At 39.6% G+C, this 22,001-nt stretch overlaps 1 protein-coding gene across 2 annotated transcripts in view; it reads right to left on the bottom strand.

Moving 5' to 3' along the window:
- TBC1D4 (TBC1 domain family member 4) overlaps positions 1-22,001 on the bottom strand; it is a 114,959-nt gene that overhangs the window by 17,891 nt on the left and 75,067 nt on the right. The window contains exons 6-13 of one of the 2 annotated variants that reach the window (XM_054163009.1): positions 20,011-20,102; positions 19,414-19,524; positions 18,634-18,753; positions 14,459-14,533; positions 13,211-13,437; positions 11,290-11,436; positions 3,282-3,442; positions 2,215-2,424 (exon numbers count right to left, since the gene is read on the bottom strand). In XM_054163009.1, coding sequence (XP_054018984.1) covers positions 2,215-2,424; positions 3,282-3,442; positions 11,290-11,436; positions 13,211-13,437; positions 14,459-14,533; positions 18,634-18,753; positions 19,414-19,524; positions 20,011-20,102 — 1,143 coding nt within the window. The remainder of the gene's footprint in view (positions 1-2,214; positions 2,425-3,281; positions 3,443-11,289; positions 11,437-13,210; positions 13,438-14,458; positions 14,534-18,633; positions 18,754-19,413; positions 19,525-20,010; positions 20,103-22,001) is intronic. The other variant, XM_054163010.1, reaches the window with a different exon arrangement.

Raw genomic sequence — 22,001 nt, 5'->3', positions numbered from 1 at the left:
ATTAGAATAGAATAGAATAGAATAGAATCAACCAGGTTGGAAAAGACCTTTGAGATCATTGAGTCCAACCTATCATCCAACACCATCTAATCAACTAAACCATGGCACCAAGCACCCCGGTACTTGCCCTACCTTCTGTCACCCTTGTTAACATTTATCCTAATAATTGCTAGATGGCCTGCAACTTTTTCTTATATTTCTAGGTCATCTACTGGAAAAAAGTAGCATGTAGATTCTCAGAAAAGAAAAAAAAACCCACAAAGAACAGATTTGTGCAATTCACAGAACTTACCTTCTGTAAAACAAAGAACTAACAGAATTCAAGTCTCCTCGACAGCAAAAGGAATAGGAAAAGATCTTCTATTAATATGTTGTACATAAAAATCAACAAAACATTAACAGAAACACCACTAAAACCGATTCATAAAATCACAAAATGGTAGTGGTAGGAAGAGATGTCCAACAGCAATTCCAGTCTTGAACCAATCACAAACAGCTGAATAAATTTACAGCCAAGAACCTAGCTTCAAGCAGAAAAATGGCTGAGTTTCTGTTACCACTACAATTTCCCATTTAATTGTAGGCTAGGATGTCAATCACTGACAGAATCAGCACTTGTTTGGAATCTATCAGTTCTTCATATGTCCTGTCCATAAAATGGCCTATGCTACAGTAACCCACCGCTAAGAAAGTTTACTTTTCACCTTTTGAAATTAAGATGATGGTTTTGTCTAGCCAGAGCAAGAGTTTCACTAGCAGTACTTATGAATCTGCATAGAAGAATAGAGATGTTCTTGGAGCAAAACCCAAGACATGGTTGGCAGGTTAAATGCCAGTTTGGAGTCTCCACTGCTGACACACCTGTTTTCACCACAAACAATTCTGCAGGCAGAACTTATTTTCTACATATTCATTACAGAATGGAAATAACTTATAACTGAGTCTTAAGGACCTAAACTAACAGTTTCCAGTATCTCCAGCCACAAAGGGCAGGTACAGAAAAACGTTTGTCCCTCAGCAGCTCATACCACCAGAGGGAGGTAACACAAAATTAGTCACTACAGCAGACGTCCAGCTTCCCCACACCACATCAGTAGACTGTTTGCTAAAACAATAAATTAAGATTTTGGCTGAAGTTAAAACAGACTTCTCTGTAGATGTTCCCTGTAAATCTAGGAGTTTCCTCAGAAGTGTGTGTCAACAGGAAAACAAACTGTAGAGAAAATGCACAGAGAAATATGCTACATGTTTAGGAAATACATGCAAGGATGTAGGCTTGTAGGCACATGGAGAGATTTTTGTCCTGCTATTTTTCCATCCTCTCCCTGCCTTCTCAATAAGCAACACTGAAGAAGGAAAGAAGAGATAACTGACCTTAACAAGATCATTATGTTTTGTTTGAAGACTCAGACTACCACATAATGAGGTTATATATTATACACAAGAGGATGAGGGCAGTAATTGCAGGGGACATTCAAGATTTTTAACTTGCACCAAAAGCCATTGGTCTATTTTAATGAAGAATGTTAGGATAGAATATGTTAGGATAGACACTGCACCCTATCTTTTATTTGTCTGAGTCTTGACTAGTCATAATAAAATATCTTAGCCAGAAGCTCAGGCAGCTGACAACTTGGATGGGTCAACTTCAGATCCCCCAGCAACAGCATGGAATTTTCAGTGTACAGTGCTCACCTTCTGATAAAAGAACTTTCTGACATACCTCAAAGAGCCAGTTGCTCAAAAATCACATTGGGATTCAAATATTTATAAATGACCACTTGATGTGGTTAATGAAGAACAGAAAGACTGGACAGAAATGTCATGTGCTGCAAAGAACTGAAACAAGATATAAAGGGTAAGGTTTATCATACCTAAGTGTTCACACAGCATTTGTTCTCCTGTCTCCGTATTAGAATTCCTAGACTTAGTCTGCTGTAACACAGACTGCAGCAACCTTTGTCTAACATCCTCTACAAAAGGAAAAGTTACCACCTTCTTCTTCAACTAAGGTGATGCATTAACAGCCAGCAAGTAGACAGAGAACCTGGTAGACTGTGAGGTAGGAGTGGGCAAATGCATTTTTTTCCAGCACTATTAACAAAATGTTAGGGAACAATATGCCTTTTTGAGGTGCCCATCACCAGTGGAGTTTTCAGCTTCAGGCAGCAGAATTTGTAACAAGTTTTTAGGGGTATTTGCTAAATAGCTAACCTTCCAGCTTCTGGTTTTCTTTCTCCATTCGAAGCAAAAGAATTTGTTGATGGATGGCTTTTCTCCACAGACTTTGTAGTTCTTCTGAGTTTTTCCTCTCTCCAGTTTTATCTGGGCCATCTTCATTTTGCAGTACTAGAGCAAGAGGGTCCTCCTCCAGGGGTGGAGCAAGAGGGGATAATGGTAGTAATTCACTTCCATCATGATCATCTGCAAAGAATCAGAAACGTATTACAGGAAACTCAAATTGTTTGACCTATCGCAAAATTTAAGTCACAGCACAACCAAAAATGTCTTCCACATTCAGCAGGGAGGTGCTGATTCCAAACACACAGAAAATGCAATTCAACGGTCCAGAATTGTTTTCATTTAAATGAAACAAAGTAATATTTAAATGAAACAAAGCTAAATAAAGGGTTACCCTGCTATCTTCTAGTATAGCTAAAAAGGGACTGTATACATAAAGCCTCCTTTACAGCTGAGTTTTTTCACTGCTGTGATTTATCACAGGATCTATACTAAAAACAACTTTTCCCATCTACTAAGCTGCACTACAGACAGTGCTATAGCATTTTATGGTAACTAAATACAGAGTTTGTCATTTACCTACAGTTGTGAACTCTGCCCACAGGACTTTATCAACATAACAGGATTTCAGCTATTGCAGAGGTTTCTACCTTAAATGAGCTAAATCTGTAAGAAATACTGACACATACAACCAGGTGCTATGTGCAGTGCCATTTTCTGCAAACACTGCTATTATTGAAACAGGCTAGGGTAAAAATTTGCTAACTGTTAAAGAGGTTATCTTTGTCAGCAAAAGGCAGTTCTTCATCTCCTTGCTACCAGTGCAGCCATGGCAGATTGCAGTTCATTTGATTTTGATGACAGAATCCTCTGTTCAAAGCAAAGACCTAAAGCCATCTAAGCACAACTCTCTCTAGTGCGGTTCTAGCAAGATTATTGTGCCAAGCTGATCCCCTTCTCCCTTTCCTATCTTTACATATTGTAGCAATAACTATTCAGTAAAATCTGCTTGCTTATTTTCTTTAGAAGCACACACAGACCTGGATGCTGCATCTTGGCAGGAGATTTATTCATAGGTGAAGCTACCTGCAGGAATATTCTCCGCCGCCAGGATATGCGGCGAGGTGTGAGCGTGGCCCCCACAGCATTTAGAGATTCACTGCTGCAGATGGTTGATGTTCTTTTCTTTCCCTCCCCATCACTGAAGGAAAGAAAAAGCACATGGAGTGATCAAAGTCAGTTATCTTTGGAGGGGAAATAATAAAAAAAATCTTTATTACATCTGTCTAATGTATGACCAAACCTGCAGGAGCATTTGCTGGGAAGTTTTAGAAGGCAAAGCATGCTGTGTGAGCTGCCCCTTGAATACAGAAGTGCCCAATTGTTTCCTTGTAACAAAGTGCTGTGAAGTCTGCACTATATACCACCAGGAAGAATTCATAGCATTCATACAGTGCTCAGACTGAAGCTCAGAATAAAAGCTAAACTTTCTGAGTAGCTGAAAGGAAAACATAGTAATATTTCACCTCTAAACCAGAGAGTCATGGATTTTGGTCTTTAGTCTTAAAGGGCTGATAACGATGCAATACCTGTAAAAGCACAGATGTTGCTTCAGCAGAGCAAAATGCTCCATTTAGTGCCATCTTAAATGGAACAGTGAGCTCACAGGTGAATATTGGAGGCAACTTTCTGGCCTTCTGATGCAGCCTCTTTCCTATGTTTCAGCAAGTGGATACTTCACTTGCACAAATGGGGACAAATGTTCTCATGTTTCATTAGCATGTCCAGCTGAAGGAAGAGAGCCTTTGCAACTTCAACTCCTACCACAATGAGGGGAAAGGAGCTTATCTTCTCCTGCAGCTGCCAAGTAGAAATACATTTACACAGCAATTTTAACAGTACCTTATGTTGTTGGAGGAGGCAAAGAAAAGATAGAGGGAAGCTTTACTGGGAGGTTATTTTAAGAGGACTCTGAACTAACCTCTCTACTGACTACTGCCAGAAGAAAGTCCATTTATCTTTCATAAGTACTTGAGCCACTTTCAGAATTATTTCAGCAGTTCACATTTGTGGTAGTAACATAGGTGCAATAGTAATGGGTACACAAATCCTTCCATGCCATGTCAAGAGTATGACACACAACTACAGGCTTCTTGGGAAGACAGCATCTAACACAAGGAGCTGCATCTGCAGCTTCATCACATGGAAAAATATCATATCAACACAGCATCCTGTCAGTAATTTCCATGTTTAAGTCCAAGTCCCTAAAAAGAGTGAGATGAAAGGCAAGACCAGCATGTTAAGTGTTCATGATGTTTTCAGTGGTTAAGTCAGTTGCAGATGATAACATTTTGCCAGCTGCAGGCCATCTCCCCACATTTGGCTTGCACAAAAGGAGAGATTTGCAAGAGAGATCTTCATGGAGGCTATGTGTTTTAGCTACACCAGTCTATCAGCTACACCATCTCAATCAGCATTTTTCATATCAAATTCTCTGTGCTGAATGATAATCCACCAAGCTAGAACTGGCCCTTTTGGTGACCAAAGCTGTCCCTACACTAATGACCTTCAACAACTCCCTGGCATTTGTAAGCCACAGTGAGAAAAATTTGATACACTACCATACAGAGACATCAGTCCCTGCTTCCATATCCTGACAGAGAAAGAAACGTGTCTTCAAGTTCACTTACCCACTATTACACACTACTCCACTCTCATCTAGGAGTAGTGCCATATGATGGGAGCCCTGGGTGTTACCCATCTGAATTATTTTCTAATCCTAATTTAATCTCTAGAGTGTCTCAATTCCCTATGCATTATTAGGAGCTGGACTCAGGATATCCCCACTGGGCACTGACTGAAACAGCAACAGAAAACTCTGTGACAATCTTTTGGGGCTATCTGCCCTAGGTCTTTGGTGATGGGGTAACTACTGCTTGTGCTACCTACATATGGACTACAAAACTAATCTGGAATTAAAAGCCTCTCTTTTCCAAAGGTATTTTAATTCAACAACTCTTCAAAATAAGGTACTGAGTTTGGATATATTAATCATTATATAACTTGTGCTCCTATAAAAAACTGAAACTAAACTACTTCTCACTATTTCAGGTCTTACATATCACATGGTAGAACATATGAAAAGGATTAATTCCAGGGCTCACTAAATAGAAACTACATAACAAGGGAATGAAAACTTCCTTTCTATTGCAATGTGTGAACACCTGCATTTAGCTAGCATGCCCCCAAACATGTAGACAGTCCTAGCAATAGTAGGGTATGAAACAAAGCTGCTTATATATTTGAGTCACAGAGTTTACAGAGGGACGGATTAGATTTACAGAGGATGGATGAAGGTGCACACCTATCCATATTCAATGAGAGGTAAGGGGACCTGTGAAAACATTAGGATGTAGGAAAGAAAGAAAGAAAAGAGAATTTCCTCATGTCAAGACAGACAGATAAAACCTAGCTTAACACCAGTACTGAAGGTGTGAAACAATACCCTAACAGTAAAAGCAGGAAGTAGTCAAACAGTAGTGTCTGCTCTCCTGTGATGAAATGGTTCAGAAAGTTGGTGCAAAAAACAGATGAGTTGACTGTTACCCATTCCCCACCTTGCAACAGGAGCTGCACAATACTTAGTACCCAGACTTCAGATAATCTCTTATATCTAAATTTAACTGCTGCACTTCACTCTTGGTCATATTTGCAAGATTACTTCAGGTTTTGAGGGAGCCATGGATTTTAACACCCAGGCAGTTAGGTGCTTTACTCAAACAGGCTAACAACAGCTCCTAAGTTCCTCCAAACAGGGTGGGGCTAAAGAAAAAAAAGGTATTGATCATTGTTATATAGTCCCTGAAAAATTAAGAGGTTTATTAATGTGAGACCATGAGCAAAAGTAACTCCAAAACAACAACAGTAACTTAAATGGAGTTTACTACTGAAAGCACAGCAGAGTTTCCAAAACCTCCCAACCTTAGAAATAAGAGACTTTCATGACTTTCCTATCAGGGCACTGATACTGAACCTAAAATACCCCTGAGAAAAATTCTTAAGAATTCTTACAAAAATGCTGTTCTGACAACACACACACTTACATATCTACATGGGAAACAAACTGCCGAGCCCAGTAGCAGAAATAATCCAATTATTAATTCAAAATTTTAATTAAATTTAATTAATTTAAGTTTTCCACTTTAAGAAAAATTTGCTACCTCAAACTCAGGAAATCTGAAACTTATGTATGGATTGTAGAACCCAGACACTGGGCAAAGAAGATGATGAATATTTCTTGGGGAATAGAATAGAATAGAATAGAATAGAATAGAATAGAATAGAATAGAATAGAATAGAATAGAATAGAATAGAATAGACCAGGTTGGAAGAGACCTTCAAGATCATCGTGTCCAACCTATCATCCAACACCACCTAATCAACTAAACCATGCAACCAAGTATCCTGTCAAGCCTTGTCCTGAACACCCCCAGCGACAGTGACCCCACCACCTCCCCGGGCAGCCCATTCCAATGGTTCCTGTCCTGCTGCAACCTACCAACAACTGAGCAGAAGGAAATGCATCAATGCACTGAAAATTAAGAGATGGCCATATACAAAATCGTAACAAACTATGCATTTAAGAGGTGATTGGTGAACTGGGACATGACTGCAAGAATGGATTATTTTTTCTTTACTTCACTTTGCTTTATTTCAGAAAATAACAACTAGATTATGGTACAGCTTCTACATCAGAACATTTCAGCTTGGTAAAACAGGCATATGAAAGGGCAAAGCCAAACAGCCCAATAGAGGAATTCCACAACATAGAGTTCTTCCATTTTTTTCATTTCCTGTTTTCAGAACTTAATTTACCTGCCACACAGCTTGGAAAATGGTAACAATGTAATATTTAAGTCTCACATCTCAGTTTGAAGAACAATGGCTTTTCATAAGTCTACTCAGCCTATGGTCCTGTCCCAACACTGAAACTGAAACGCATTCATCAGCTTGTGTGCATTAAAAAGAGAAACACTATTAAATTCAACATAATGTCTCAAATGTTTCAGCCTGTACTTTCTTCCTAAATTCTTTAGAAGCAATAATCCAAGTACTCAAGAGTACAGAATAATGTTCATCTAAGCTTTGTATCTGAGGTAACTGCACCAAAGCACTGAGTCATTCACTATTCTCTTAGTCAGTGTACAGAGTGAAGACGAGGCAGCTACCTTTGGAGAAGAAAAAATAAATCAAAAGGAAAGAAGGTGAATAAAAAGATTATTGCTTGGTTTCAATTACTTAAATCCTTGCCAAACTGTTCTTCAAATTGTTTCCAAAGACTGATATTCAAATCCACAAAGCTACCCCATTTCTTGTGAACTCTACACAACATTTACCTGAATTATTTCGCTTGAGTCCGTGCAAGCCAACTGACCTGAGAATAAATACTCTTGCTGCTCATGCCAAGGTTTGAATTTTTTCCACAGTTTGCTTTCATTTCAATTTCTTCTCTTGATTGCTCTAAGTAGCAATTGAATCAACTTGACCTACTTTGCAATTTGAAGGCTGAGATGGTACAAAATCCCCCAGATCAAGCACAGCAAGGCAGCTAATATTTTTGACTCCCAGGATTTAAGCTGGCAGAAGTGTATATGTAAGCCTAATACATGAAGTATTCTTCCCCTCTGAGAATGTGGTGGGTTGAGGTTTTCCCCCAGCATTAACTTTTGCCAGACCAACTCAATTAGAAGCAAATGAAGGTGTAAAAGCTACACTCTACAATGGAATGCAATGAATATGTACAAAATACACAGTATTTACAGTATTTAAAATTAATAAACAGCACAAGGACCCCCTTAGCCAAGGAACAGGGGAAGCTACTAGCTTCTCCCTCCCTTACACCCCTTGTCCCCCTGTACAAAAGGGACAAGAAAAAGGAGCAGAGAAGTTAGACTTAGCCAAAGCCAGACGATAAGCAGGTTACCTCTCCTGAGCGAAGCAACACAGCCAAGATCAGAAGAGAAGAGAAAAGAATTGTTATTGTACAGGTCATCTTATTCTAGATAGAATAGAATAGAATAGAATAGAATAGAATAGAATAGAATAGAATAGAATAGAATAGAATAGAATAGAATAGAATTAACCAGGTTGGAAAAGACCTTCAAGATCATCAAGTCCAACCCCAACCTGTAGCACTGCATGGGGTTGTTGTGGCCAATGTGTAGAACCCAGCACCTAGATTTGTTAAATCTCATGCCATTGGACTCTGCCCATCTGTCCAGCCTGTCAAGGTCCCTCTGCAGAGCTCTCCTACCCTTGAACAGATCAACACCTGCCCCCAGCTTGATGAATTTAGATGATGAATTAGAATAATCTTCTGTTTTCCTTTTTATACCCCATAGTGATTTATTTATATCTTTCTACTGGAAAACTGTAACTAAATTTTAAAGGCATAGCCTAAAACCACCACAGGGAGGAAGGAAAACGATTTTTGAGTAGTTTATACCTTTCTATTATTTTTTACTCATGTCACAAATATTTATGCTGAATAATTACTTTCTGCTATTTCATTTAAGCAACAATCTCAAGTATTTCATTTTTTTTCATAAAAATTTAAGTTCTTTTTAAAAAGCAATCTGTTCCAATTCAAGTGGCAAGAAATCATCTTAAATTATCTTTGTGTAGCAATGCAATTAACAGAGATGTTGTGAGCTAGTCAAACCTATGCTGATGGTTGCCCCACTGTCAAAAGTGCTGCTTTATTTTTCTATTAAAAACTCAGGTTCTCCAATAGCCTGGCTTTAAGGAGTAGCTGCTGAATAAAAGCCAGAAATTAGACAGGACTTTTATTTGGCTTTAATTCTTTTACGTGCTTTGGTTCAATATTAAGTGCTGCACAACACTCTTGTGAAGAGTCAAAATTATGCAGACCAATTCCAGCCTAAAATTCACTCACATGAGAACACTAAATAAACCTGACATTTAGTCTGCTGGGACAGAAGATGGTTCTCTCTGTGCAAAATACCCAAAGGAAAACAAACAAACTGACCAAACAATAAACCAACCCACAAGACAAAGCACACTATAAAATTTTTGAACTTCCTCTCATTCCCAAACCTGATGTCACAAGACACATTTGCAAGTTAAATCAGGGAAAGTTTGAAGAGATATAGACACCATCAGTCAGACAATATTTTTCATTCACCATTAGCCAGTTCAAGTGACAGCTGGATGACCCAAATCACTCTTTCCACATCAGCATTATTCATTCATCACTTCTTTCTGACAGTATTTGTTGTACTCATTTCATGAACCAAACTACACCCCAACACTTCACCGTTGCTACTGCAATTTCATTACCTTGACAGTTTAGGCTCAGTTGCTCCCAGCAAGATCTATACCTAATGAGATGCAAATTTCACAAGAGTTTTCACACAAATTCAAGATGATATGGTAACAATAACCTGAACTCTATAAAACTTCAGTAGAAATAGGATGGGCTTTTTGGAATTATTCCTCATTTTATGATTTCTATACCTTACAGTTTAAACTCTATTATAATGAAACATAGTACCTTCTTCAGCACACATAATCAACTCCAGAAACAGCAAGATCTCAAGAACTTCAGCTTGGAATTTGCTGATATTGAAGTACAGTTTTAATATGACACTCAATAATTAGATTGCCCAGATCCAGAAGGTTAGGTTTAATGGAATCCAGATGCCTATACAAACTGACCTGGGCATTTATTCAGTTTGGAGAAAGTCTGCTGACCAAAGGCAACACAGAGGCCAGGAAGATACAAGGTAGGATACAATGTGCTTAAGGAGATGATACGTACTTTGTATTTATTCTAACCTATATATTATTAAAGATAACTAACCCAAACTGTATCTTAAAGCCACCGTTAGGTCAACTGCCTGTCACATTAGTTTGATATACAAACTTTATGTAGTTTCTTACAATCTGCTCTGGAATGGAATTAATCCTTGTGTAATGAAACTGCACTCCCCAAGATGAAAATATTTCTTTAAGCACCCCTAAAAACCTATCCTATATTCCACACCTATCTTATACAACTGAAATCCCCATGTATTAAGAGTCTTAACACATCCCAAATTCGTATCTCATCAACACCTGATTTTGGTAAGAATGTAATCTACTGTTATTTTTACAGTGAGAAACTGTCACAAAAGCACCTTCTACAACTTGCCAGTTATCACTTAGGGGAGGGCCACACTCCAAGATGAAGAGTACCAGAAACGTAAGTATGGTTCACTAAACAAGGACAAGCTGTTGAAGGAAAAAGCTGTCATTGACAGAAGAAAAATAGAAAGGCCAGCAACTGGTGAAAAAAACCCAACATCATGAAGCTCAAAACTACACCTCCACTTTATTCACTACAGATCTACTTCAGAAAAATAACCCACACACAGTTTCCTCAAGCACCTTTCTGAAAGAGAATCTATTCTGAAAGAGAAGTGTGACTTCCAGTCCAGTACTCAGTCTTTCATACTGATGGCAGAAAGCCCTTCTTTTATCTTCACCACTTCTCCACCCCACTTCAATTGGAAGTTTTGTGCTGATTCTCTCTAAGCACCTCACAGCTACCATCACCCAGCTAACCTGGCATTTCCCCTTCCTCATGCACAAGCATCCTGTATTAGTACTGCACACTCTTCACATTTTTCTTTTGTTATTTTCACATGCAATGATCACAACAACACATGCTGGTTTGCATTCAGCACAGAAAGCATTAAATTGGTGTGATGCTCTTAAAAACAATTGCAGCTGAAGTGATAAACCAATGCAGCAGATTTGCAACACTGCAATGGAAATAGCTCACAGTAGACAAGGCTCTACTTTTAACAGGCTTTTTTTTTTCTGCCAACAACCCTGTTCACCCATTTGCATCAAGGACTCAGGAATTCTGTTAGAAATGGAGGAGCACAAGGCAGCATGGAAGAGATCCCATGTGCTGCATTGCATTGGGAATCCTTTTGTTAAGCTGGTGGCAGTGAAGAACTAGGCAGGAGACAATGCTCTCACCTCTTTAAAAGGTCACTTTCTGAGTGCTGGAGCAACCTTCCTGAGCCCTGGCAAAAGCTTTTCAGGAAAGAAGGGGCAGAGACAGAGGAAGGGAGACCAGATGATGCAGATTCACTCTCATTGAGAGCGCGCCGAACCTCAATAGGACTGTGCAGGCAACAAGAGAACATAGCAGATGGGTCAGCATGGATTTGGATACAACAAAACATGAGATTAAAGTACTGGCCAAGTGCTTCATCTTGTCTTACAGTTGTTTTGTTTCCCAGAAGACAAAATGTACCAGGCACACTACTGGGCAGTTTCCCTGATGATAGTGACTTTGCTGTTACAGTTGATTTCTTTTGAGACACATTTCAGTAAAACTGCAGAACAGGCAGACCACCTTATTTATTTAGCCTTACTTATTCTAAAAGCACATTCATGAAAAGAATCTCTGAAACACTTAGAAAATATTCTTAGAAAGCTGCTTCAAATGAATCACATTGTTTCTCTTACTCAATATTCTCTTGCTTTCTCAAATAACATGTGTCACTGTAACACATTAGGAAGCAGAGCATTTAAATCTTGGCTAAAGAGTTGTGAATTGTTTAAATCAGGAAAGGTAGTCCTACTACACAGTTAAAACACAGATAATAGTAACAAGCATTGAGGACATCAAAATCAATTCAGTTTTACTTCATATTTGTGATTAATCTTCAATAGAACAAGACAAAAGGCAAAATCTGAGTCTAGAAGCAAGTTGTTACAAACTGTTTTGACTGAAATCTGCCGATGAAGACACTTAATCAGCAACTTCTTAAAAGTTATTACAAAGAAGTGAAGTCAGCAAGTCCTTCAGTTTGAACTCAGGGTTTCCTGTCTGCATACAACATGGTCAGTGGAAAAAAACAACAAATCAAACCAAAACAACTAAAGTTTATCTTAGTAAAACCCAGTTTATTTATCCCTTCAGAAACACAATGTAGCTGAGGTACTCCAAGGCTAATTTCTTGCCCTTCACTCCCTTCCAGTCTCCTAAACAGAATAATTCACACTGATATTTTAATCTAGGCATCAAATAGGTGAGAAATTATTATTTAAAGCCATTTTTAGAAGGAGTCCACAAAAAGAATGATTGTAGCCAAGCACTGAAAGAGATTAGTAATTTGGAGAAAGTGCTCTTCCAACAGAAAAAATTCCACTCATGTGGAGCTGATTCTGGTAAATGGTTTGGAGTTTACTTTGTCATGGACTGCAGGTAGCAAGGACAGAGGCAGAGAAAGTATTATCAGAGGCCCACAATAGTGAGGACCTCCTCTGAGTGAGTGAAGGAACTCCTGAAGGAACAGCGTTCCACTTCTTAATAGCTGGAGAGTCTCTACAGAGAAAGGGAAAGAAGCTACAGAGGGATGCTCTAGGGAAAGGTAAACAGGGAAAACACATGCCTCGTAGTTCACTGGAGGGATCTGATCCTTAAGTTCATTTGTGAGACTCCTTACCAGTTTTAACTCTGGACATACTCTCTGGGAGCTTTAGCTAACACAGTGACAGATACTTGAAGCTGTCAGTGCCTTTTTCATCCTGGCATAAAATCATCAGGTTACCCATCTGCACTGAAGAGTGGTGAGTACCTCTTCTCCAAAGGGCCTAACTATCAACCCTGCTAAAAAGCCTCAGCTCAGAGCTGACAAATAGATTGGTACCAATATCCAACCTGATGATCAATTTGCTGGACTGATGCTTCCCCTGAATGACTAATTCAGGGATTAGTACAGTTACAGCAAAGCACCAAGCAATTCAGAGACAGAGAAGACAGGCTGAAACTAACTAACTAAATAAATCCTGAAGCAGTGCAGAGACAGCTTCCATAAGAAAGAACATGGGTGAGGCTCATGTACTGAAACTGCAGGATAGAGCAGGCGTGGGACACAGCATGACTCACCTTGTCGCCTCAACGCAGTTCTGCCGCAGCAGTGGGGACCGGACACTCTGGGACCTCCCGTTCTGGAACGTTATCCTCCGCCTGGCACTGGAAGGGGGGTGGCTGAAGGTGTGTGCACGCCTTCTGAACTGAGGGGAGTCTGAGTCTTCCTCGGGAAACGGCTGGCAGGCTGAGGACACGGGGGACGCTGGAGGAGTAGCTGGCGGGGAATCGCCTGGTGAAGCGTCCTGAAAGGAAGTGCTGGTGGAGTGAGGCCTGCTGCTCTGTGCCCCGCAAGAGCTCTCATCTAACCCCATCCGCCATGCGCCACATCGGGGCACCACAGCCTCTCCTGCCTCTTGGTCTGGCCTATTGTATGCTAATTATCACCAAGGCCAGACATCCTTTGATAATTTAATCCAAACTAGCAAGCATCCTTCTTAAAAGAAAAAAAAAGAAGAGAGAGAAATAAAAACACATTTACATAACACAAACAACATACTAATTACTCTAGGCATCCTCTCACAGGGATCAGCATTCCAGCTACCGGAGTTCTGGCTCTTTCAGGAAAACATAGGAATTGAAAAGACTAGGGAAACTGCTGTTAGCCAGTTTCCTCGACATATCACAAGCATACTTCCTGCACCGTCACAGCGATATCCTGGAAGAGAGGCTGTTATTGCATACCCAGTTTACGAGTAACTGTAGCAGGAAAACCCCAACAGAATCTTCACCTCCTGGGAAAACCAGCAACCAATCATCACAAGTGGTAAAACATTAAAAACAGGAAATAAAAAGAAAGTGAACAGAGTTCTGCTCGCTCACCCCCATACAGCATCCCCAACAGCAGGTTTCAGGTTAAAAAACAACCAACAACAACAACAAAAACCTTACTTCCCTAAACCAACTATTACTTACAGAAAGGAATCTTCACCTTCAGAGCATTTCCTTTTGCTGAGATATGACCTTTAAAAATTGCTTCGGTGAAACAAGGCAGAAGCCGCCCAGAAATTCCCTGCTTTAGCAAAAGCAAGGGAAGTGTAGAAAAAAAGAACTGGCAATCAAACAACAGATAAAAGCTGAAGCTTCAAGTCAGCATATATGTCAGCTTTCTTACACACTCTGCCTCCCAGTGGAAATTCTGACTGAAGTTTTGCAAACTGACGTGCTTTCTGCTACTTCCTTCAAATCAAAGCAGCGTGCCACATTTACGCTTCATTAACATCCGTGCATGAAAATGTGCCAATTTTAACTAAGCTCCTTACGTACTTTGTCAAAAGCGAGGCTGTTGCAGCGCTCAAAGCTGTCCATGCTTCCCAGGCGCCCTCGCATTCTGTTGGCTCCCTGCAGGAAAAAAAAAAAAAGGCAAGTAATCTGGTCTTTTTCCTCTTTTTTCTGAAGGTTAAGCAAATAGGGCAACAGCTGTGCAGGTGCACACAGGACAGCTCAGGCACGTGACATGTTTGACATAGACCATGATCATGGGAGCAAGCAGTGGAATTTACAGGCAGTGGCACCTTTAGCTGGCAAATCTCTATCTTTTCCCTCCTTGCTCCCAGGAGTTTTAAACCTGCAGCTCTGTTGTCTGAAGCAACTGAGTATTTTGTTTGAGGCAAAACAGCTGAGCTGGCTTAAACTGTTAAGTTCAAAAAGCTCCAGACTTAAGTACTGTGGATGCATTGCAGCTAATGCAAGAACCTGACAAACTCCAATCTCAGAGAGTCTATTCCACATCTAGACATTTCAGAAAAATTAAGTCCACCTGGGCAAAAGTAGTGGAACTGCTAAAACTGGGAAAAAAATGTTCTTGGGGTGCAACAGCCAAAAAGTACCAAACACACACAAATGCAGATAACCCTGAAATAAATTTGCATTATCTTTGCTAAACTTGTTAACAGTTGTGGAACTTTTTGACAATTGTTTAACTTGTTAACAGTCACCTGGTTTCACAGGAAAAGGCAATGGAGCCACAACACTTTTGCCTACTCTCCATTTCTAGCTTTCAACTCCCATGAAACATTGGTGATGCATGCTGTTGAACACTTCGGATGGCTGAAGCTGCTTTCAGCACCTAGAAACATGGTCTAGGTTTTAGGAAAACTATAGGTAAAGATCCTCGTGGTATGCTTGCAACTCCAAGGGAAGTTTTGTCCGCATCAGCAGCACTTATTTAGTCTACTTTTGTCCTAGTAAGGCTTACTTTCAAAACTTAAAGAGTGTCCTTTAAGTACTTCATCCCACTTAAGCTCATTACCAACGAATATTCTGCCTGAAGCATCTCTTCACTAACCCTCACAATAAAATGAGAACAAAGGATAACTTGGAAGTTCACTTTTGGCACTGTAAGAAGGGCTTTTTGGTTCAGAAAAAAACCCCAAATAAACAACAAACAAGCAACAACAGAAGAGATTATTGCAGTATGGGCTGGAAAAAAATCTGTTCATGAGGTCAAACAGAGGTTACATTTATTTTTCAGAGGTACCTCATTAGGAAACCACACCCTGTTTTCAGTTCAAACCTGACAAAAGTAAGATCAGTCCAGAAAAACAAACACGTGAAAGACTGACATTCCTTTGGGACTATGTGAAGCCACAGCACAGAACCCAGCATGTTTTCCTACAGTGAGTAGCAAGTAGCTACTACTTCTAGGAGCTAAAAGTATAACTTAATGCTATTTATCTAGTTAAGAAGCCACCCATTTACAGTGCTCCCAGATAACTAATTACTACATATTTATTTCTAATTCTGCTCAGATTGAGGCTGCATAAGTCGCTCCCCCACTTTTACTCTTTACTTAAATCATTGTATTTACAAAAAGAAATAAATAAATGCTGAATGACAAGTTAAAAAAAACAAAACACAAACCTGAAGTTCCTTCCTGGTCTCTTTGCTACTAAATGTACTTTAAAAGAAAGACAAGTCATGCATAATTGGTACCATGTGATTTGCAGCTGACTTAAGGAGGGTAAAGCCCACTACTCCGATAGGTATTTGATGCCTAAATACTTTTAGGACTCAGCCATGATGCATTAGGCCTGTTGTAATAGACCAGTGAAGAACAAGAACTATTGAAACATTCACTGTGTAATACATGTAAGCATGTAACAAATCCATAGAGATACTTGTAATAGACAATAATTAGCGGTTGAGCAACATTGTAAATTGTTTTTCTCAGCCTTTCATTGTGTAACCTTTAAATGGATCTGCAAGGACCAAACCTGTTTGTATCATGGTTCATTACAACATACTGATGTACCTCACCTACTGCAGCTTCAAGTTAAAAGATGAGACAACCTTCCTAATATCAGCAAATCTGCTTCATAAATAGCAAACTTTAAATGGCTCTAATCCAGACTTGGTTGCACAGATCTCTTGAACTCAATCATAGATTGTGTGGATGCTTGTACCGTAACAGGCAGCATGTCACAGTGACTCTGGTAAGAAGGAATATACTACGTATGTACATACAGATACATATACACACACACACACATATAAACCAGCAATACATAAGCAATTTCCCTTCAGAGATTCCTCAACTTAAGCAGTGTCATTCATCTGAATTATTTTTCCTTAACATGACCAGAGTGCTAGTATGGCCATATATGGTAAAGCTGCTTTACTGGGTTATTCCCAGTGATGTATGCCTGTTCCACAACCACTGCAGGGTTAGTGACCCACAGTCAGAGCTAGATCACGTTCGTGTCACATGTCCCTTAGATGTGGAAAAGACATCAGAGTCAGCGCAAGCATGACTGTAGCTGTCACCATTTGATGATATTCCAGACTGCTGAAACTATCCAGATCTTCTGACTGTCATCACTCTGTTTTGCTCTCTCTTTCTTCCCCTCCCCGCACCCCTGCCCCAGACCAAGTATCTAGTGTGTAAAGCAGCATAGGCCAGACCTGATCAGGAGAGTTTTAATGCTAGCTTCAGTCCTGGATCAAATTCACACCTAACCTTAAGACTAAGGATTCTCCCTAGCAAATAAAACTTTGGCTCCTTTATAGGGAATATCCATGTCATCCTAAATTTATAGGTTAATTTATGACATGTCCATACAAGTGCAGCTTTGGCCTTGATTTAACATGGTGTTTTTTAAAATTACTAGCAGAAGCAACTTAATTTCACTGCTGCAAATTATATTCAGATCTTGATATCCAGTATTCACAGCTCCTCATACTTCCTCCATAACATACTGGATTCCCAGCACCCAGCCCTATGAGGAGAGGCTGAAGGAGCTGGGGTTGCTTAGCCTGGAGAAGAGGAGACTCAGGGGTGACCTTATTGCTCTCTACAACTACCTGAAGGGAGGTTGTAGACAGGCGGATGTTGGTCTCTTCTCCCAGGCAGCCAGCACCAGAACAAGAGGACACAGTCTCAGGCTGCACCAGGGGAGGTTTAGGCTGGATGTTAGGAAGAAGTTCTATACAGAGAGAGTTGATTGCCCATTGGAATGGGCTGCCTGGGGAGGTAGTGGAGTCACCATCACTGGAGGTGTTCAGGAGGAGACTTGATGGGGTGCTTGGTGCCATGGTTTAGTTGATTAGGTGGGTTGGATTGGCTGATAGGTTGGACGCGATGATCTTGAAGGTCTCTTCCAACCTGGTTTATTCTGTTCTATTCTATTCTTCAGATACTCCTCTATATGCCTCTTCACTGCTTTCAAGACTCTCCCTACTGAGCAAGGGGCACTAAACAAAACTCGAAATTTATATTTCTTCTTTAAAAGGCTCTTAAATATAAGAGGTCTCCAGTAATTAACTGCAGGTCCACAGCATATCTGTCTAGCAACACTGAAATGAAGAAAACTCTTTTTTTTTTAAGTCTATTGCTTCTTTTCCCCTGCAAAACGACAGCTTTGTTCTGGACAGTTGGTAGCATATAAGACCCTTAATGGGAAGGTTGTGAGTTCAAGCCTGCAGTGGGCAGTAGTGACAGGTTGGACTCGATGATCTTTGAGGTCTCTTCCAACCTTAGTGATACTGAATTACTGAATATTTACCAGAATTTACTTTCTAAAGATTCTTAGCAACCACTATATGCAATTTTAGCTATAAGAGCTAAGGCATTACTTCTCGGAGCAAAAAGACTTCCAGTTTATGCAGGCACATTTGTTCACACTTTTGAGAAAAGACAACAGGTCTCTTTACGGGATCTTGTTTAACTCTGAAACAACACATCAGCTAACTCGCTTGCCGTCTAAAATGAATGCTCATTATGCAGAAAGTTGCCTTTTCTGTCCCCTCTGTGTGGCCTTATCACAAAGTTTCTAGCACAGTTAAGTCACAATCGACCCAGCTGTAACCCTCAGATTTCAGAACAGGAATATCACTCCATTAAGTATTTATCAGGCTGAGGCCAAATACAAACAAAAAGTCTGATAGGTCTTTACTGTCAAGGATATCTGCAAGAGCTGCTGACAATCAGTTGTTAATCTTACCCTTGAGAAGATATTTTCCAGAGAGCTAGTCAAGGATTTCTTGGCCTTGTTTTTCAGAATGTCAAGTTTAAACCTGCCACCACTTGTGGTACTTTCTGGAATCACACTGTTAGAAACGGTCTGTTGAAATGAACAAGGACACAGTTCAACTTTGACAATTCTTTTTCAGATTGCAGACATCCTAAGACTAGAGACAATCCAAGTTACATAATAAACAACATACCCTTGCCTTTATTATAAATACACCATAAATTAAAAAACAACCAACCAAACACAAAATCTTCCCAAAATAATAATAATAAAAAAACCAAAGCCAGAAAAAATCCCCACTGTTAAAGGCACATTCCATCTCTAAAGACTACCCTCTGAAATCTTATCACTTTAACAATATTGGTACCTGTTACCTATTTCCTTTGCTTAGTTCATAGCTTAAACTGAAATCAGTGCCCTCTTAATCCCTATACCCCGTAGAAAGAACAGCCTGGGAAGGAGGATCAGGGAGGAAGGAAAAGGACAGATGTAGTATCCTTACACTGTAAGGAAACACAGACCTAAAAATATTTGGCTTTTACCTCTCCCTTTCTGCCCTCCAAACTTAAAAACCCTAACCATGCCACTATAATATCAAATCAAATTACCTTCTGTTTCACCATCCTCTCTTATTTACAGTACCTAGCTTCAACTATCCCTGGTAAAATCTCGCAGCAGTCCTACTCATAGTCAAGGCTGCATTTTAAGAGGGTGAGAGGAAGGAGATGAATATCAAAACACTAAGTTTACCGATGGTGTTTCACCAATGTGAATGTGTGTTTTCTGCTTTGTTTCACAGAGTTGGCGTAGGTGTAAGATCACAAGTTCATTTTCTTCCTGGTCACTGTCAGGCTTCATTTTCTGTTAGTAATAGAAAAGAAAGTTGTCTTCTAAATCACAGTTTGCTTATTTTCCTTTCCACATGTATGCATTCTTTGAAGTTAACACACTAATATGGCAGAGTGTACTACTGGTATGTCAAATTGCACTACTGCTGGTGTGCCTTCATACTCCTAAGCGAAGCAGACCAAAAGTTTCCATATGCAAAATGTTACAGGCTGAGGAGAGGAAGGAGCCTTACACCCACACACTTTGTTTTCTAAGATTGTCTGCTCAGGAAAAAAAAGTCCTCTGAGTATGAACACAGAGCCATCTCAGCAGACTTGAGAAACAACCCTTTCCTGACAGCAGTGTATTGCACATAAGGCTAGGATGGATGATGTTTGGTGGAAAAATAGTAAGCTCTAGATCAATTACATAAGAAAAGAAACAATCAAAAGCAAAAATGCCTGGTCCAATTTATCATCATCTTTTTCAAATTTGAAAGAAGAGCTTCTAACATATTACCTGAACACGTTCAAAAATGTCTGCTTGCTCATTATCAGTTAGTGATGACAAATGTCTCTGAATTACAAGTTTGGCTCTTGGTGGATAGAGTCCTGAGAAAAAAATAAGGAACATTAAAGCTTTTAGATTCTCAAATGATCACTCAAAATATTTTTTGGGAAAAAAAAAAAAAAAGTTAGAAGATATAAGCCTGCATTTGAGTTTATACAAATGTAAAGCACAGCAGTTGTGTATCTGCAGTATGTATGATAAAAGACACTTCAGGTTTTGCTAAAGCCCGTGGCTTTGTCTCCTTTCTTTAGCGGTAAAAACAGAAGTAGCTGCAGCTAAGTGGATGGCTCCTGTAAAAACTGTTGGGCACCCTACCCCACTGATGTTTTCTGTCCCAGTACCAAAAGATTACTGGAAGCCTGACAACTGCATGGGAAAGGAGAAAGAGGAACAGAGCAGTGATATACCTGGAGAGATACTGAATGAACAATATACTCCGAAGTTTTCAGATGGTTTTAATTGAAAATATAGATCCATTCCTACATAAGGAAATGGTATGGTACAGGTCGTATCAGAGAACTGAAGACACTTTTGGAATCAAGAAGAGCAGAAAAGCTGTCACAATAAAGGAAAGAATTTTTAATGCTTGATAAATCACACATTTGCTCACAGAACTTGTTCCAGGAAGCTACAAAAATGTGGGGGGAAAAAAAATCCCACATCAGATGAAGATATATGTTTTTTCCATCCAAGGTAGGTATCATTCACAGAAAATTCCATCCGAACAGATAATGATTATTCCAAAGTCACAAAGCTGGTTTGATTATGATAACTTCTAGACTCTAAAAAACCCCAGACAGATAGAAACCAGATAGAAAATAAAAGAACACTAAGTCTTTCTGTCACTATGTACAAGATTTATGAAACCCCTATTATGGTACTCAAGCTGCTTCCCTAGAAGACATTTTGATACTGGACACTTAACCCAGGCTCTGAAAGTATCTGTGTTCAAGATACTTATAGTGCCTTATACAGCAGCTTCTGTAATTTTAATTTACAGAAGACTTTCCCAGTTATGCTTTTTCACTTACAAATATCTGTTTTTAAACCCAGACAATACTAATCACAACCTAGCAGAATCTCACACCCCTAAGAGTTTATACTTTGGTTTTCATCCACCAGAGGGAGGTTGGTGACTTTGAATGAATGAGAGAACTGGTAATTACCAGCACCAATATTACCAGACCAGCAGATGCAAAAGTACTGCTGCAACATGCTTGCTTTTTCTGCATACAACACTTTGCATGGAAACATAGCAGAATGACTGTAAAAACAGCACCCTGCTAATAAATATTTATTTTAAATGCTGTCTTATAAGATACTCTGCACAGGATCCAGCATACCTCACTTTCAGAGAAACTATAAAGCTTCATCTATTCATATTTGAAGCCAAGTAGCTGTCTTAACTTTCTTTATCAGATACTAATCTCCTAACATAATAATTTATTTCTCCACAACAGAACTAGGTTTTGAAGTGTGTGAGAGAATAAACACAAAGAATCACAGAATCATAGAATAGCAGGAGTCGGAAAGGACCTCTGAGGATCACCGAGAGTAAGCCCCCTGCCAAAGCAGGGTCACCTAGGGTAGGAAACACAGAAATTCATCCAGATAGGTCTTGAAAGTCTGTACAGGAGAAAATTCCACAACCTTTCTGGGGAGCCTGCTCCAGTGCTCTGTCATCCTTACAGTAAAGAAGTTTTTCCTCAGGTTGAAATGGAACTTCCTGTGTTCTACTTTGCATCCTTGTCCTTGTCCCTTGTCCTATCACAGGACACCACTAAAAAGAGTCTAGTACCTTCTTGACACCCACCCTTCAGATATTTACAAACACTAGTAAGTTCCCCTCTCAGTTTTCTCTTATCTAGACCAAACAGCCCCAGGTCTCTCAGCCTTTCTTTGTAAGACAAATGTTTCAGTCCCTTAATGATCTTCGCAGC

Source organism: Dryobates pubescens, chromosome 7 (genome assembly GCF_014839835.1).
Source record: "Dryobates pubescens isolate bDryPub1 chromosome 7, bDryPub1.pri, whole genome shotgun sequence".
Lineage (NCBI taxonomy): Eukaryota > Metazoa > Chordata > Aves > Piciformes > Picidae > Dryobates > Dryobates pubescens.
Note: the sequence above shows the minus strand (reverse complement) of the source record. Positions and strands in the feature narration are given on the sequence as shown.